General features: G+C 34.5%; 5 protein-coding genes across 6 annotated transcripts; 2 read left to right on the top strand and 3 right to left on the bottom strand.

Moving 5' to 3' along the window:
- Positions 1 to 1,322: 1,322 nt before the first annotated feature.
- Positions 1,323 to 2,706, top strand: LOC123214174 (squamosa promoter-binding protein 1-like). Its single transcript, XM_044633933.1, has 2 exons — positions 1,323 to 1,799; positions 2,214 to 2,706. Exons 1-2 carry the CDS (start codon positions 1,465 to 1,467, stop codon positions 2,461 to 2,463), a joined length of 585 nt encoding a protein of 194 aa, XP_044489868.1. The 5' UTR covers positions 1,323 to 1,464; the 3' UTR covers positions 2,464 to 2,706.
- A 222-nt stretch (positions 2,707 to 2,928) lies between these two features.
- On the bottom strand, positions 2,929 to 6,429 carry LOC123214181 (probable protein phosphatase 2C 39). Of its 2 annotated transcripts, none has more exons than XR_006501817.1 (3): positions 4,112 to 4,238; positions 3,417 to 3,582; positions 2,929 to 3,251 (listed from the first exon to the last, which is right to left on the bottom strand). XR_006501817.1 is itself a non-coding variant. In XM_044633946.1 (3 exons), the coding sequence occupies exons 1-3, from the start codon at positions 5,429 to 5,431 to the stop codon at positions 3,789 to 3,791; spliced, it is 315 nt and encodes a 104-aa protein (XP_044489881.1). In that variant the 5' UTR covers positions 5,432 to 6,429; the 3' UTR covers positions 3,722 to 3,788. The 2 variants fall into 2 exon arrangements, 1 of the variants encoding a protein (XP_044489881.1); XM_044633946.1 differs by lacking the exons at positions 2,929 to 3,251; positions 3,417 to 3,582 and adding exons at positions 3,722 to 3,899; positions 5,399 to 6,429 and having other exon boundaries at positions 4,112 to 4,282.
- Positions 6,430 to 7,433: 1,004 nt separating this feature from the next.
- Positions 7,434 to 8,460, top strand: LOC123195978. The gene has a single exon (XM_044609859.1). It carries the CDS (start codon positions 7,516 to 7,518, stop codon positions 8,251 to 8,253), a length of 738 nt encoding a protein of 245 aa, XP_044465794.1. The 5' UTR covers positions 7,434 to 7,515; the 3' UTR covers positions 8,254 to 8,460.
- A 371-nt stretch (positions 8,461 to 8,831) lies between these two features.
- On the bottom strand, positions 8,832 to 9,868 carry LOC123195987 (SUMO-conjugating enzyme SCE1-like). Its single transcript, XM_044609869.1, has 3 exons — positions 9,422 to 9,868; positions 9,243 to 9,356; positions 8,832 to 9,132 (listed from the first exon to the last, which is right to left on the bottom strand). The coding sequence occupies exons 1-3, from the start codon at positions 9,500 to 9,502 to the stop codon at positions 9,100 to 9,102; spliced, it is 228 nt and encodes a 75-aa protein (XP_044465804.1). The 5' UTR covers positions 9,503 to 9,868; the 3' UTR covers positions 8,832 to 9,099.
- Positions 9,869 to 10,151: 283 nt separating this feature from the next.
- LOC123195968 (protein RICE SALT SENSITIVE 3-like) lies at positions 10,152 to 12,897 on the bottom strand. The gene is made up of 7 exons (XM_044609849.1): positions 12,298 to 12,897; positions 12,150 to 12,200; positions 11,815 to 11,943; positions 11,535 to 11,640; positions 11,368 to 11,409; positions 11,201 to 11,257; positions 10,152 to 11,067 (listed from the first exon to the last, which is right to left on the bottom strand). The coding sequence occupies exons 1-7, from the start codon at positions 12,426 to 12,428 to the stop codon at positions 10,348 to 10,350; spliced, it is 1,236 nt and encodes a 411-aa protein (XP_044465784.1). The 5' UTR covers positions 12,429 to 12,897; the 3' UTR covers positions 10,152 to 10,347.
- Positions 12,898 to 15,547: the final 2,650 nt, after the last annotated feature.

Here is a 15,547-nt window from a genome sequence, read left to right as displayed (position 1 = left end):
GAGCAGAATCCTGGTGATGTTTATGTGGCTAAAAGCAATTCCATTTCCTGTAGATGGTTTTGATTCTTATCTATAATGGATTGCTTAGATTGTCTAATCAAGTAATTTCTACTGATTAATGAATGCCTCTAAGATAATACTGCTTTTGAATCCTATCATTGAAAGCACCTTTTTAAGCTGTGTCTTCTTGTTTGATTGAAATGGACAAAAGGGTATCTTGACATGAGAGTAACATCACTAACTTTCAAGTTTCACTAATTTTCACAGTAAATACTCTAAATGAAAGCATATTTCTGATATTGTTAAGGCCATATTCTCTTACCCCGAGGAAAATGAATTAGATGTAACCATCACATAAAAATATGCCAAGACAATGTGGCATTGTGATGATGGTGATTGGCACTAGCCCTAAAACATTTCAATATTTCTAGACCAATCTGAAAGTTTATAAATAGAGGAATGTCCTACCTCTCTCTGTCACTCTGTCTGCTTGTCTCCAGAAATGTTGAATTATAGCCCTCTCAGTGTGAACTGTGCACAATATTTTCATGAGTAATTAGTACAATGGCCATGTGAAACCTTGTGTCTGGTCAGTGTCATTAATCCTGTCTTTCCTGATTCTGGCTTGTGCAATGCTTCACAGAGATGAAATTCATTTGACTGATGCAAATACAAACACAACTGAAGGAATCATTTATATACATGCATGAAACTATTTATTTCTTTTCATCAAAGAAGCTGCTGATTTTGCATTTGGTAAGGACAGGAGACGATAAAGTTGAAAAAGGAATAAAGCAAGGACTAAAGACTGTAAATTTATGGGCCATTTTGAATGGAGAATAGCATAGGGTGCTCTGATATTATAACACTTGCCCAACTCAATGAGAGCCAGAATTTCTTTTCAAGCAATGGTGCTATACAGTAAGGAGTTCAATGAAATCTGATATGTCTCTCTCAAGGTTGTCCTTGCAATAGATATTACATTCAAACTTTTCCCAAGTTTTAAATTTTCCTAAAAGTTGATAAATCCCTTTTCATTTACCTTGATTTACAGTCAGCACGATTGGTAATATGGAAGAACAGAGCACTTTTCAATGACTCAACAAATTCTCTGTTAAAATCTTAATTACTTTTGATTCTTTCTTCTGGCAATGTTTTCACAATCCCGTTTTATTAATTATGTTTTTCATAATACTTTGCCTTGTTATTAACATTAACAATGAACAAATAAGCATTATAATTTTGTGAATAACTTGACTTCTGACTAATATTTTTTGACCTTCTATTCATTTACTTTACAAGTCCACACAAGAAAAATGAAACTTTTACTAGCTAGTGGTCCTAGTCTTCTATCTTTTCCCCTTTTTTCTTAACACATTCTTCACCTTCATCTTGTCAAATTTCTCCATTTTGCTCCATCCTATTCGTCATATATAGCTGTGGTGAAAGCACCTTGCTTGTGCAATGGATGTTACAAGCCTTGAAGCTATGCGTTCGTTGAAAGAAAAGATGAGCATCGGTTATGAAGTTACAGACAATGACATGGAAGAAGAAGAAGAGGACGGTGCTGGTGATGGATTTGTAGATGATGAAAAGAAGAAGAAAGTGATGGGAAGAAGAGGGTCTCGTATTGGTTTTGGTGGGGCGTCGCCGCCTTGTTGCCTTGTTGAGAAGTGTGGAGCTAACTTAACTGATGCAAAACGCTACCACAAGCGTCACAAGGTGTGTGAGCTTCATTCCAAGGCTCCTGTTGTCGTTGTTTCTGGTCTCAGGCAAAGGTTTTGTCAGCAATGCAGCAGGTACATGATTTCTAGTATTTATTTTGCTGTATTTGTGCTATGAGCTCCTGTTTCTGTGTCCTTTGTTAGCACTTCAAAAGCATTTTGATTACTTTCAAAACAGTATTGCTTTATATCAGCTTAAAACAATCTGTATAACAGTTCTCTTATAAATTTTACTAAAAAATTAATGAACTTTAGGGTCATCAGAATCTAACTTGTACTATTTTAACCAAAGAAAGGAAAAGGAAAGATCCAAAATTAGGCTACTTCACTCTGAGGAAATGAACAAGTTTTTAGGTTAAGATTAAACTTTTCCTGGACTTAATTAAGAAAACCACCTTAAAAGGCAAATAGTCGTTTGCATAGTTCAAATACTGTTTATTTTTTCGGTATCCAGTATAAATTACTTCCTCATTATATATATATTTGCAGGTTCCATGAGCTATCTGAATTTGATGAAGCCAAAAGGAGTTGTCGTCGGCGTCTGGCTGGTCACAACGAGAGGCGTAGGAAGAGCTCAGCTGAAATGATCAGCGAAGGCTCATCAAGTCGAAAAGGCATCTGTCCTCAGTCGAAAGAGGGTCAGTGTAAGCAGCAGCAGGGTGATGCTAGAGGCAAAGTTCTGATGCAAAAGCCTCTCCAAGGGAATAACACCCCTTACAAGCATTCACAGATCAGATAAGCAAAGCTTTTTGCTTTGCCATGCCGGCATGCTCTCTCTCTTCTGTCACCCTGCCACTTCTTTGCAGTTGTTTCTAAGCTGTGTACGAAAAAAAAAGGTCTATGTAACACAGGCGTGTCACATGGCTATTTAGTGTGTTTTATCTCAATGGAGATTATTTAGTATCAGTACTTATGGACCTCTCAGCTATGCATTTTCTTAAGTGAACTTATTAATTAGCATTTTCTGTGCTTGGATGGTCTACTTCTGCTTTCAAGTTTCAACTTCAATGTTTATTTTATTAAGTGGGTGGACTTAAGCCTCAAGTTGCCATTAAATTTGTGAAATGGCCAGAAGTTTGGGATGGAGAAACTAGTTGCTGTATTCTTCTTTGATTTTAGTTTGCTATCGCCAAAATTTCAGCACAGCGAAAAAGGCAAACCAGATTAGCAGAATTACAAGCTAAATATATTATCAAAGCCCCTCAGCAGCAAGATTGAACCAGAAATATTATACAATTTAATGGCATTTTGGCAAAAAGTGTTAACATTGATGAGGCGAATAGAGAGTATTAATTTATGGCACAAGAGAATTAGATTGCTCATTACTCTACCAAGGGTGATAGCACAATACTGGAGATTTTTATCACACAGAAGTGGAAACAATCTTATATCTCACCTAAATCTTACAACTACAATGGAAATGTCATCGGAGCTGTTTCTAGCTAGTGCCTTTTCGGTAAGATGCTTTGCAGCAGACTGAGCGTCCTTTATGTGCTAGATGGCATCTGCTTCTTGGTTTGACATTACCTGGCATCATATTAATTGAATTCAGGGAACAATACAGGGCAAAAATGTTTGGGTATGAACCAGGTGTAAAGATGCTTCATCTTTTATCAGTTTTTTTTAATACATGGTTTGCCAGAAAAAAGTGAATCAAAGGTAGCAATTTCCAGAAGTCCAATGAGGAACTACCTCCCATAATCCATCACTTGCCAAGATTATGAACTTAATATCATCATCAATTATCTCTACTTTGACATCCGGTTCTGCACTGAGATGTTTTTTCGAGCACTTGTCACCAAATGCCCTTGCCACTGCCAACTGTCCATCAACTCACGGAACATCCCCTGAATTTACCCTAAAATGAAACTTTATCATCCCAACATTTTCAAAAGAGAGAACACAATGGCTCATGTGCTAGAGAACCACCAAAATGGTGAACATATATATCCCAACAAACATAACTGTGTTAAATATAAATCTCAACTCAGCCAATCTTCAAAGACAAGAAAATGTACTTATGTCAAGCAACCATGAAAAAAGGGTAAAAGTAAACAAACTCTTTCAAAGTAAACAAACTCCAATACCCAAATCAACTGCTTTCTCCAGAATAGTATTATCAGTAATACTATAAGCTCTCCGGATTGCAGTCTCTGGTTCAGTCCAGAAGTTAGGCTGATTTGAAAATAGAAACAAAGGTATTGTAGATTTTAGTATCAGATATCTGTCAGCTAGCAGCCTTTACAACAAGGTATAACAACGAAAATGAAGATGCAAAAAAATTCGGTGAAGAATCAGAAATGAAAATGATGAGACATGGTATCCAATACAGGTTCAAACTTTTAACAAAATTATGCAGCACAAGGTTTTAGATAAGAGTATGTCACCTCATTTAAGATCGTCTCAAATAAATGTGTCCACAAATAGTCAGGAATTTCATGGCTCAAATGCCCATCAAATATTGCAAATAAACCAAGCTCGTTGTCCTCAATCTGCTTGAACTGCACAACAACATAGTCTTCTCCGGAATCAGCAGATGAACCTAATCCAACTGTTTCCTGGAATGCATATTCAAGCAGGATATTTTCAAAAAATAATTAATTAATTAAGCAGAACTCACAAATAGCAGCAATAATCAGACACAGAAAACCACCACAGCTAAGCTAAAAGAGTAACATACACCTCCTACCACAGTCCTTTGCTAGAGAGGGCACCATGAGAATTACTCGAACATTAGTGATATTTACGAAAAATGTCAACAGGTGTTGATGAGCCAATCCTAACTAGTTTTCAGTTTAAATAAGACAAGAAGAAAATAGACTATGCACAGAAAAAAAGTTACAAATGACTTATGACATGCCTAGAAAGGTAAAAATAGCACAACAATGATATTAACGAGGTTACAGCTAATCTATGTACCTCATCAATGACATTTTTATTCATCAATAGGATGACTTTTAAAGCCTATAATTAAGATAATAATATTCTAAGAACCTAATTTAATCAATCGAACGTTAGTTCATTATATCTCTTTTTAACCACAGTCTGTCACATAATTTCTTCTCTAACAATTTTTGTTGATAAACATGAAATAGTACTAATATTATAGATATTTTTAACCACATCATTGCTCTGATATGATGCTTCGCATACAAACAGAGGAGAATTTAACTGCAGTCACAAACCAAAGAAATAGCTCCACAAAAGATAAAATTTTGAAGAAACAAACTATGTAATTGTATATGTCATCAGAATCTTGCCTAACAATCTAAAAGCAAAACTACAATAAAGGCTTATACAAAAAAGAAAAGAATACTCATGTCTAAGTATGATGAAAATTCTAGCATTTTCATGGAGCTCTAATCTATCTCTACATAATTATATCACAACAAATAAAATATACAAATCAGTATCTTGAATGGATAAAAGAATCATATCATTCTAATTAACAATGTTATAAATAACACGAAAAAAGAGACCTGACAAGATACCCAGATGGATTTTCTTAAATAAAAATGTTTAATATGTAAAACCCAGTTGAGAAATGCAGTTTTAAACAAACAAAAGTAAACCCAGTTCATGCAATTCAATTTCAAACAGATTCAACACACCAAAAAAAAAAGGATCTACATAACATAAAACAGGCTTAAATTGAGAGCAACGAAAGGAATTACCTTCATTTCATCGAGGAGTTCTTTGCCGGTCATGGTGAGTTGTTGAACTATGAGGTGAGTATAAATAATAAAACAATAATGGGAATATAGAATGTGAACATAGAGGCAAACAAAGGGAAAAGAAGAGGAAGAGGTAAGTGAAGGACAAGTGTGTCACGGAAGAAGAAGAAGAGTGATGACGAGGATTCAGGATCCTGTAACCGTCGACACGAACGCCGCATTCGACGCTCCTCCACCTATCACTATGACGCCTTCGCTCCATCCTTTCTTTTTTTTTTTTTTTCTCTTCTTGTGTATTTTTCTAGTGAAGGCTTCTTCCCATATTCATCAACCACCTAACTAACATTGTTCTTTGCAAATTCCTCATCAATCACAATATTGAATCAGAATATATTTAAATTTATCGACCATGTCAATTATCTTTAGACTTTGGCATATCATGATAAATTTTCGGTTCAATGAAGTCTACATTAGATGTTTGAATTCTGGTTTTTACCGAGCATCGGCCTCAACAGAGTCGATTCCAATTCTAAAAGTGGTCGAATCGACGATTCTCAGATAAGCTCTGTAAGACGTTTTGTTAAAAACTTATAAAAGGAAAAATGTTAATTAGCCTGAAATCGATTTCCCCAAACTCTATTAGCCATCTAGCCATCATCATTTTCATGTTCCTTCAACATTTTCAGTCTTCTTGAGCGTTTTCGAATTGGCTTAAAAAAATAAATTAGCATACTTTCTAATAAACACTTTCCTATCTGATAAATCCACTCTGAAATCTTGCTCCAATTGTTACGACATAGAAAAGAAACCAATCAATACAGGTGCTCAAAAATTCAATACAGGTTTAGATTTCGCTTCCTAAATCTTAGGAACTAGTCTAATCCAATTTTGATTCTAGTTTTAGCTTTTTCAACTGGGCAACCTAGCCTCATCCCTAACTCAACTACTGAAATTAAATATGAAATTCTTTTTATAATTTAATCACTCATCTGATGTCTTAGTTTGACAAGGTTGGAACAAGTAACGACAGATCTAGCCCGTTTCACCAAAAGGGTTCTCATTTATCAATTTTTTTTTTTTTTTTAAGGAGAATCCTAACCAATCTAGATCTTAAGACATCTGTGTTTCGACTTCCACTATGAACAGTGAGCCCACCTAAAACCTTGATGGCTACTAAAGCATTTCTCAATTTTCCCAAAAAGCAAAAGGCATGCTACAGGACAAATGTTGGTCAAAAGCAGGGGTCCTAGTCAACCAATCAATAAAAAATCAGAGCCCTCCACATCAACAAATGAGCTGCTTGCTTGTTGGCGCAAAAATCAGGTTCCTGGAGGTCCCTCAGAAGCCCATTTGGGAGACAAACCAGGACTCCAATGCCTGCTTTGTCCTCAATTCTAGGAGCCATCCAAGTCTGTTATTGATAAAATTATTCACTCAATGCCATTTTGATTAGTCCCTAGAGAGCGCTTGCTGATCCCATCATGCAATTTGGTCTTCTGAAAATCTTATTAAACTTGATAAGTCTTTCTACTTTATTTTTCTCTCTTCTATAGATTTGATGGTATCTTTTGCTTTACTTATCCAAGAGTATATTTGGGAGGATGTGTCCTTCAAGAAACAAAAGCAACTGCCCAATACATTGAATTAACAATACACACACAAGCACATCACCAAATGCTTTAAGCTTCTTTGAAGTTTCTTTGAACAGCAAGACAAAACATAACCCAAATCCCTGATTCAATTAATGGTAAAGCAAGAACTTGGAATGATCTATAAAGCCAAAAGACAGGATTTTACATTAATAAATCTTGTTGACACAAATGTTTAATGAAATTTGAGCTTTTGCAGTCTCCATGAAGGTGGGTAGGATGGTACTAATAATGGAGCAGCTAAATCATTTAACACATACTTGTTTGGAATGAGGCACATTGACAAAATAATTACAGCACCAACTAACAATGGCATGTGCTAGTTTTACATTGAGTTGGCAAGTATATGGCTACATGATTTATACCACCAAGGGGCCCCCAAAAGTTCACTTGCCTATATCAGCATCCACTGCAATTCTTCTTGTATATATCATACAACACAATTAGCCTCACTACACACCTTCAACAATGGAGAACCGACGCCAAAAGTCGAGCTCCCGGGAGCTCTTCTCCTTCCCCAGCACCCCAAATAATCAGGAGCAAGATTCTGACTTTGAATTTGGTTGTTTTACTCCTGACTCTCCCTCGCAAGACCCTTCAAGAAACTCTCCTGCTGATCATCTTTTCTTCAATGGCCGCCTCTTGCCTCACTCTTTCCCCTGTGATCTGCAACGGCCTTCTTCTGATAACATCAATGTCAGTATATCCCGTGCCGCGAGTCGAACGAGCAGTGTTAGTAGCAAAGATTCGCTCATGTCTTCCAGAAGTAATAGCACTAACAGCAGGAGCAGTAGCTGCAGCAGCGCGAGAACAAGCTCGAGCGACAATTCGGAGAGAAGATTGTTGTACTACAGCAACAAACGCAACACATGTAAAGCGACGAAAGCGAGTAGAATCGTCACTGCTCAGCTGTACGGTTCTTCCCAGAGGTGGCAACATCTCACGCCCGTCCCTGCTGCAGTACTAATGAAACGTGAGACTTCGCAGAGGAAGAACGCTGACGGCGTTGCGTTGAAAGATGGGTTGAGATCATGGTCTTCATCATCGTTAAAGAGATCAGCCTCGCAAGGTAAAGAAAACAGGAGGAGTAGCGGTGACAGCGCAGCAGCTCAGGGGCTCTGCAAGAGATTTTTCATGGCGTTTTTGTTTGCTTGCAGAGAGTGTCACGCCATGGAACCATCCACAAAAGATGGCATTTATTTTTGAGCAAATGTATATTTTTCAATCGAAAATACGTCTGCATCTTCCCTGGTTTTTGTAGCAACTAATGTAGAATTACAATTTTTTTTTTTCATGAAAATCGAAAAGTGAAGTGGGTTGAGAATGATTTGTGTTGTAATATTATTGTAAGAACTTGTGCATGAGCTTGTACTTTGGCTGCAAAAGAATGATGGATTCTCAGTTTTTCTTCTACAATCATATTGGATTTATGCCCCATATAGTTGGTGAATCAGTCTAAGTAATCTTCCTTAAAGACGGGTTGATGCAATCTTAAAAATTATTCCAGTTTGACAGACATGGTCAAATGCTCAATAATTTGAGAATTGAGATAGATGGTTTAGTTTGAAGCTGAATAAGGAGGCTCAGTAGACCCACGGTCGAGCAAAATGGCGAACTTGGGCCCCAAATGTTGGGGTAGCAAGCATAAGTACAAGTAAATGACCCAAATTATAATTGGAATTTGGAGCCTTCCTACCCATCAATTCAATTCCATTGTAGTTTCTTGTTTTCAACCTCTTCTTTGGTTGAATTGTCGTCTTAAATTTAAGGCAGCAAACAAGAGATTCTTCAAGCCTGATGTTTTTTTTTTATTCCTTAAATCACACTGCGACAATACATATATATTAGTGGTGATAACATCGAGCCACTCTATATACTTTGTTGAAACAGCAGGAATCTGAACCGGTCAATTATTAAGTTTTAGAATTAAAACCGAAACTTGTATCGATAGGTTTCTATCCGAAACCTATCCAATCGATTTTGATTCCAGTTTTGGGTACCCAATACTACTTACACAAATTTTGAACAAATGGACACTGCTGCTTGGCTTTGCTATGGCACCCTTCCCTTGTACTCAGTAGGATCCTAAAAATACCATAGACACGTTGGATAGAAAGCTTTTGTTTCTTCAAGAACAACAACTAGATCCTAAGGTAAACCAAGAATTGCGATGTTATAGAGATAGGAAAAAAAACCTGGATGAAAAGTTGATACCCATTAGTTTGTGCAGTATCAGCAGGACTAGGATGGTTCAGCATATCCCAAATGACGACCAAACTTTGCTTCACTGTAGTGGCTGGTCTCCATCCCTATAGAAAACTACCCGTTATCTAACCATGATTTGCAAGTACAAAGAGAGAAGAGAAGAACATACATGGTCCTCCTTGAGGACTGACAGGCGTACAGTTACGAAAGGGTAGACATTAGGGTGGAAGAAACCTTGCAAAACGTGCATCTTGGGGGTTTGCCTGGCAATCTTCACTGAAATGGGAGAGTAAGAGGGAAAAAGCTACCTTCCCAATCAGTCTGCAAAATTAGAAAACGAATTATAGCTCATGAACGATGATCTTTGATCAATGGATCTAACGATATCAATCACAATCACTTTCTTTTTTATAGAAAAAAACAAATTTAGTTCATGAACTTGATCGATTATATATCATCCCAATTTTAGTTTAAGGAGATTTTATCTTAATAAGACATGTTGCACATCGCGTTGTCATTGAAAAAGAGAGCGAGAGCAAAGATATTGAAGAAGGTTTTGAAGATGGGTCAATCGGGTCCAACAGGCTCTCAGATAAGTTCTCGAATCCAGTTCCAAGTTGGTTCCAGTTCTTAAGAGGTTCGAACCACAAGTTGCCGGTTCCACCAAAATAAGCATCAGTCATACCTGAGCCCAGATAAAAAGAGCCGTTGCTCCACACTCCAGAACAGTCGAAGATAGGATTTGATTGACGCTAGAAAGGAACTTATTCAATCTTATAAGTACGAATCAGGCTCAGCCTTAACCTGACGGGCCAACACAGTGTTCACACCGGAAGAACAAGTTCTAAATTCTAATCCCAGAAAATTGTGTAACATGTGAAAACAAAAAAGGGGAAATCTTATGGTAAAAATTGTGTTAGGATAAACTATAACAAATTATTAGAGTTTCTGAAAGATACAAAGAAACATAAATTGGTAAAGGGCACTAAATTAAAACAAGCACAAGAATTTCAACAACAAAGAACCACCAAAAGCTTGCCTACCTAAAAACTCTCACCCTTTTCTCCCCTCTTAACAGTTACTACTTTTCTAACTTCATTCCAAGAAGGTCTCCATAACATCATTGTACATCCCTGGCTCAGGATTCCTAAATTCCATCTGTTGTTGATGCTGATCGACTGATGTTGAAGAAGAAGATGAAGCCATCCTTGCAGGTAAGGTAAAGCTCCTTGTAAACTTGTTGTCCATCTTCCTTGCATTCTCTGGATGACTGTCCAAGCTTAAGAACTCATTTGGGTTTGCACCAACATCTGAATTCGGATTCAAATCTTTTCCCTCGAGAATGAGTGAATGATGACCTTGGTCTGGTTTGTTTCCAAAACTCTCAGGGTTAAACAAAAGCTTGGCATCATCGGGCCTAGCAGTAAGAGCATTGAAGAAAGACAACCCATTCGGCCACTTAATGTCATTTTCATGTTCTCCCATGATATCTTCCATTCGTGTTTCAGATGCATGCGGGAGGAGAAACATGTGAGTCTCATCTTTGGTTTGTGGGAACCCATGCCTAGCAGGATTCTGAAAATTAGGCGATGCTAGCATAGAAGTGGAAGATGGAATTGGATTTGGCCTCTGACCCCAGTTGAAGAGAGGAGGAGGAGGCCGAGTTGGAATGGCAGATTGGTTCAAAGGAATTGCAGCCGAAGAAGAATTGTTTCTAGTTGAAGAAAACAACTGGGATAGATAGAAACCAGATTGATAACCTAGAGACTCAAATGTATGCCTCATTCTTAGCACAAAATGCAGGTCTTCAGGTATCTGCACAAGGACATTTTTCACACTCACCACATTTACATAATCATAAGTTTAGCAGATTTTACACAAAATTACTGATAAAAATGAATCATTAAGACTTAAGTAGCCATAAATTTGAAAAGCAAATCCCACTTACAATCTTGCAGGAACCCAATTGCAGTAGGCCATGGCCAGCTTGAATAACAGCAATGGTCTAAAAAAGGAAAAACAAATGAACACAAAGTCTAAGTACTATAAAAGAGGAAAGAAAAATGCGGATAGTGAAAGACTAACAATAGAAAATTGCACTGTTTATGTTCTGACCTGAATGCCCGACTCAAATTGATCAGTCCATTCAGGAGGAAGCTGCGGTTAATACCAACAAAATTGCAAGGTAAGCATCAATAATTGTAAACTAAACACGGTGACCACCAAATTCATATTCTAAAAAAGATTTAAAAAAAAAATGATTTGTGGGACAAGTCATTTACGGCATCAAAAGAACTCTGCCAGTAGTTGGAAATGTTTGGTTCACATTCTGTTGGCTCTTTGAACACCCATTTATGACACTTATCCGAGGCAACCTTCCCCATTAACCTGCTCAAACATAAATTATTTCACCAATCAAACAATACAGACGAAGAAGTATCAATTTCTGCTTATACTTTCACTTTGTCCATAGCTTTCCTGCAACAACTACGTTTGTTCATTTGTACATTCAGAGAAAGAAACTAACCAAAAAAATAATAATAGCACCTACCCAGTACCCACCCTTCTCCATAATTATATAATTGAATGGACATTTTGCTGAAAGCTTTTCTGACAGGATCTTCACAATCCATCTCTTCCAAACAATCTGCAACTCTTCCTCGGCAAAACCCATCTTCCCACATCAACATCCTTCACAGAATTCCAGAAATCAGTACTTCAACAGTTCAACTTATAAGTCACATGATGATACAAACACATCTGCCATCATCAACTATAAGTTTGTTTGAACACTCAAAACATTCTTAAATTAACATTATCTATGGAATACTACTGAACTAACTTCGGCTGAATTCTAAGTTCTCGGAAGAAAGTAAGTCAAGAAAAAGAATACTCACAAGCTGCCGTTATCGTCTCCAACCTTGCAGCCATTACCACCTCGGACTCGCCTGCAAATTAAGGTATAAAACAACAGTTAAGGAAACATCTGAAAACACTAAGAGAAACTGAAATGCTAGGAAAAGGAGAAAGAAAAGAGAGAAGTACGGTCGAGGACGAATAGTCCAGAAAACAGAATAAGTCCAGTCTGAGTTGAGACAGACGCTTCTAAGGGCCTCATGAAGGGCCATCATCCCAACGGCTTCTTTGCTCCTATCTCCTGCTCCTGAGCCCACCATCTCGCTCTTTCCACACCCCTCTCTCTCTCTCTCTCAAAATATATATGTGTATATATATATGTGAATTCTTCCTAATCTTATAATTCTCTCTTCAAAACACTGCTTCTACTTATATGTAAATGCCAGCAAGCGAGTTTAACTCCAACTCCAAGCTGAATTGCCCCTCTCTCTCTCTCTCTCTATCCTTTATTGCAATACAGTACAAAATGGCTTTAAGTGATTACTGTTCTTTTTTTGGCATAATAATATCACAAAGTAACAAACTTTGGTAATCTTGATAACAGCCAGGTAAAAGAAGACACGGAGAACAAGAAAGACGAGCTGAGTTTTGGCAAGTGCTGTTTTAACCATGCAAAAAATAATAAAAACCCAAGTGGGGACACCGACCTTTTATCTCTTTTACCTTCTTCTTCCTTCTTTCTCTCTTTCTTTCTTTCTTTGTTTCTCTAGCTTTGCCTAGAACAACTACACTACACAACAGTGAAGGAGAAAGAGGGGGTGAGCTGTGAAGGAAAAAGAAAATGGCCGTGGTCTTCTGATAGAAGGCAAAATTACATTTTAACCCTTCATCTGGTCGGAAACTACAGTTGTTTTTTAACTAATTCTGGTTTGGCCAGGTTTGGTTCATCTTCTTTGACCTGGTTATGTTCTTCTTGTACCGTAAAATCTTTTTTTATTTTTTTTTATTTTGATGAAGTGGTCAAGCACATGAGCTCCTCATTCCAACCACTTGTCTTTTTATTTATTTATTAAGGATAAATCTCCACCTTAGCCAATTGTTTTGTGATGGTTTTCAATTTTAAATATTTTTTTAGTAAAAATAATATGTGTATTTATTTTTTTATATATAATTTATATTTACTGATAATATATTATTATATAATTGAATATTATTTTATTTTTAATTTAAAATCTTGATGATATATTATTTATATATCTAAATTATATATTAAAAAATAAATACACAAAATTTTACTGTTTTCTTATAATTGAATAGCATTTATAATCATATGTTATAAGATATTTATATCTTTAAAATTAATTATGATTTATATAGTTATTAAATGTAACAATTCCTTAATATACATGCGCTATTATATGATATCACATCATCGTATCATTGCGATACTAAAGACTTTCTTTGTGATTTAGTGCTATTTTACAAATAATAAAATTATGAATACATGTTTTTTATTTATAATTTAGGTATACAGACGATATATCATTATGTTATTGGATTATTTTAAATTAAAAATAAAATAACACTTAATTAGATGATGACATATTATCTATATACTTAAATTATGTATCAAAAATATGTATACATAATATTACTCTTTTATAAATAAATTTAATAATATTAAAACATTGTTTTAAAAAAATTAACATAAACATTATGATTAAATAGTTAATGTAAAATGTACAACCATGATAATTGAATCATGTATCTTATCGTGTATTAAAAATTTAATTTTTTATATTGTATATCAAGTATCATATTGTATGATACGATTTTTAAGTAATAAAAAAATAAAATATTAATAAAATACTAAAAAATATAATTGACACATCATCATTTTTTTTAAATATCACAAATATTTTTGTAATTTTAATTTTTTTCATATATACTTTTACAATATCATCATTTTTTTATAAAAAATGTATCGATCTATATCAATAATATGTATCATATCGTATAATATGATACGTATAACTTTTTATCTATATCATATTGTAGGATATGTATCGTGTATCATATTATACAAATAACTATGTGTACAACAATGATTTATTTTTTTATCCAATTTAGGTGTCTCAAAATTCTAGGATTGTAGAGGTGAAAGCAATGTTTTAACCACAATGGAAGCAATAATGTAGATGAAATAAAACATCAAATGAAATGTAAAAGGTGAAAGTAAACATGCTTAAACCCTAAAATTCTAAATCTTAAACTCTAAACCCTAGACTTTAAACTTTAAACCCTAAAATCTGAACCCATATAGTTTTAAGTATTCAATTAGATATATAGATAATATGTTATCATCTGATTAGGTATAATAACATATTATCTAAATATTCAATTGAATACTCAAGACTTGATACAAATAACATTGTTTTAAAACTATACGGTTGAAATTGTATCAAACTGAATACTCAAAATTATATACTTTACTTAGTGTAAGTGGATCCAATAACATTTCTTTTAACTTTTTAATAAAGTATAACAAAAAATTGTTTTTATTTTACTACCCTCTTGGGCTGAAATTGCATCAAAGTCACTAACCATGTTCTTAAAAGGTGTTTAAAAAGAGGATTTTGTAATCAATTTCTAACTTTTTATTTTCTTTGCTAAATAATTCAATAAAAGAGGCTGAGTTTTAGCTTTTTGAAGCAAATGTCTGGTTTAGCACATTTTACTTTACATAGATGATTATAAAAACAAAAAAGACTTTAGGAAATAATTGTTTTTTGGGTCCTAATCTTCACATATAAAAAGGTAAAATAATTGTAATATAAATATGAATAATATAATGTGTATAATTTTTGTATATAATTTTATATATAAATAACGATGTGTTATTATATGATCAAATAATTAAAAATTAAAGATAAATCAATACCTAATTATAAGTTAACACATCATCGTTTGTTTGTGTATAAAGTTTTGTACATAATTTTATTGTATAAATATTAATAACATAATTTAATCTTTCATGGTAAAATCCAGAATGAGCAATGTTATATGCATCCAATTTTAAATAAGTAATATTATGCATATCTACTTTTAGTGTACAAATATTATATATGTCATCAGGTAATTAAATGTTATTTTATCTTTTATTCAAACTCACTAATTATGTGATAACACATATAAGGTGTGTATACATTTGTGTTCTCAGGGTAAATATGTATAATTTTATTATTTTTGAATAATACTATGTATACCTATTTTAAGTACACAAATAAGTACACACTTATATATATCATCATATGATTGAGTATTATTTTATTTTTTATTTAAAATCACTCAATCACGTAATAACATATATTAAATATATATATTTATATTCTCAAAATAAATATGTAATTAAATATTTAGATGATGCGTTATAATACAA

The sequence above is a fragment of the Mangifera indica genome, chromosome 1 (genome assembly GCF_011075055.1).
Source record: "Mangifera indica cultivar Alphonso chromosome 1, CATAS_Mindica_2.1, whole genome shotgun sequence".
Classification (NCBI taxonomy): Eukaryota; Viridiplantae; Streptophyta; class Magnoliopsida; order Sapindales; family Anacardiaceae; genus Mangifera; species Mangifera indica.
Note: the sequence above shows the minus strand (reverse complement) of the source record. Positions and strands in the feature narration are given on the sequence as shown.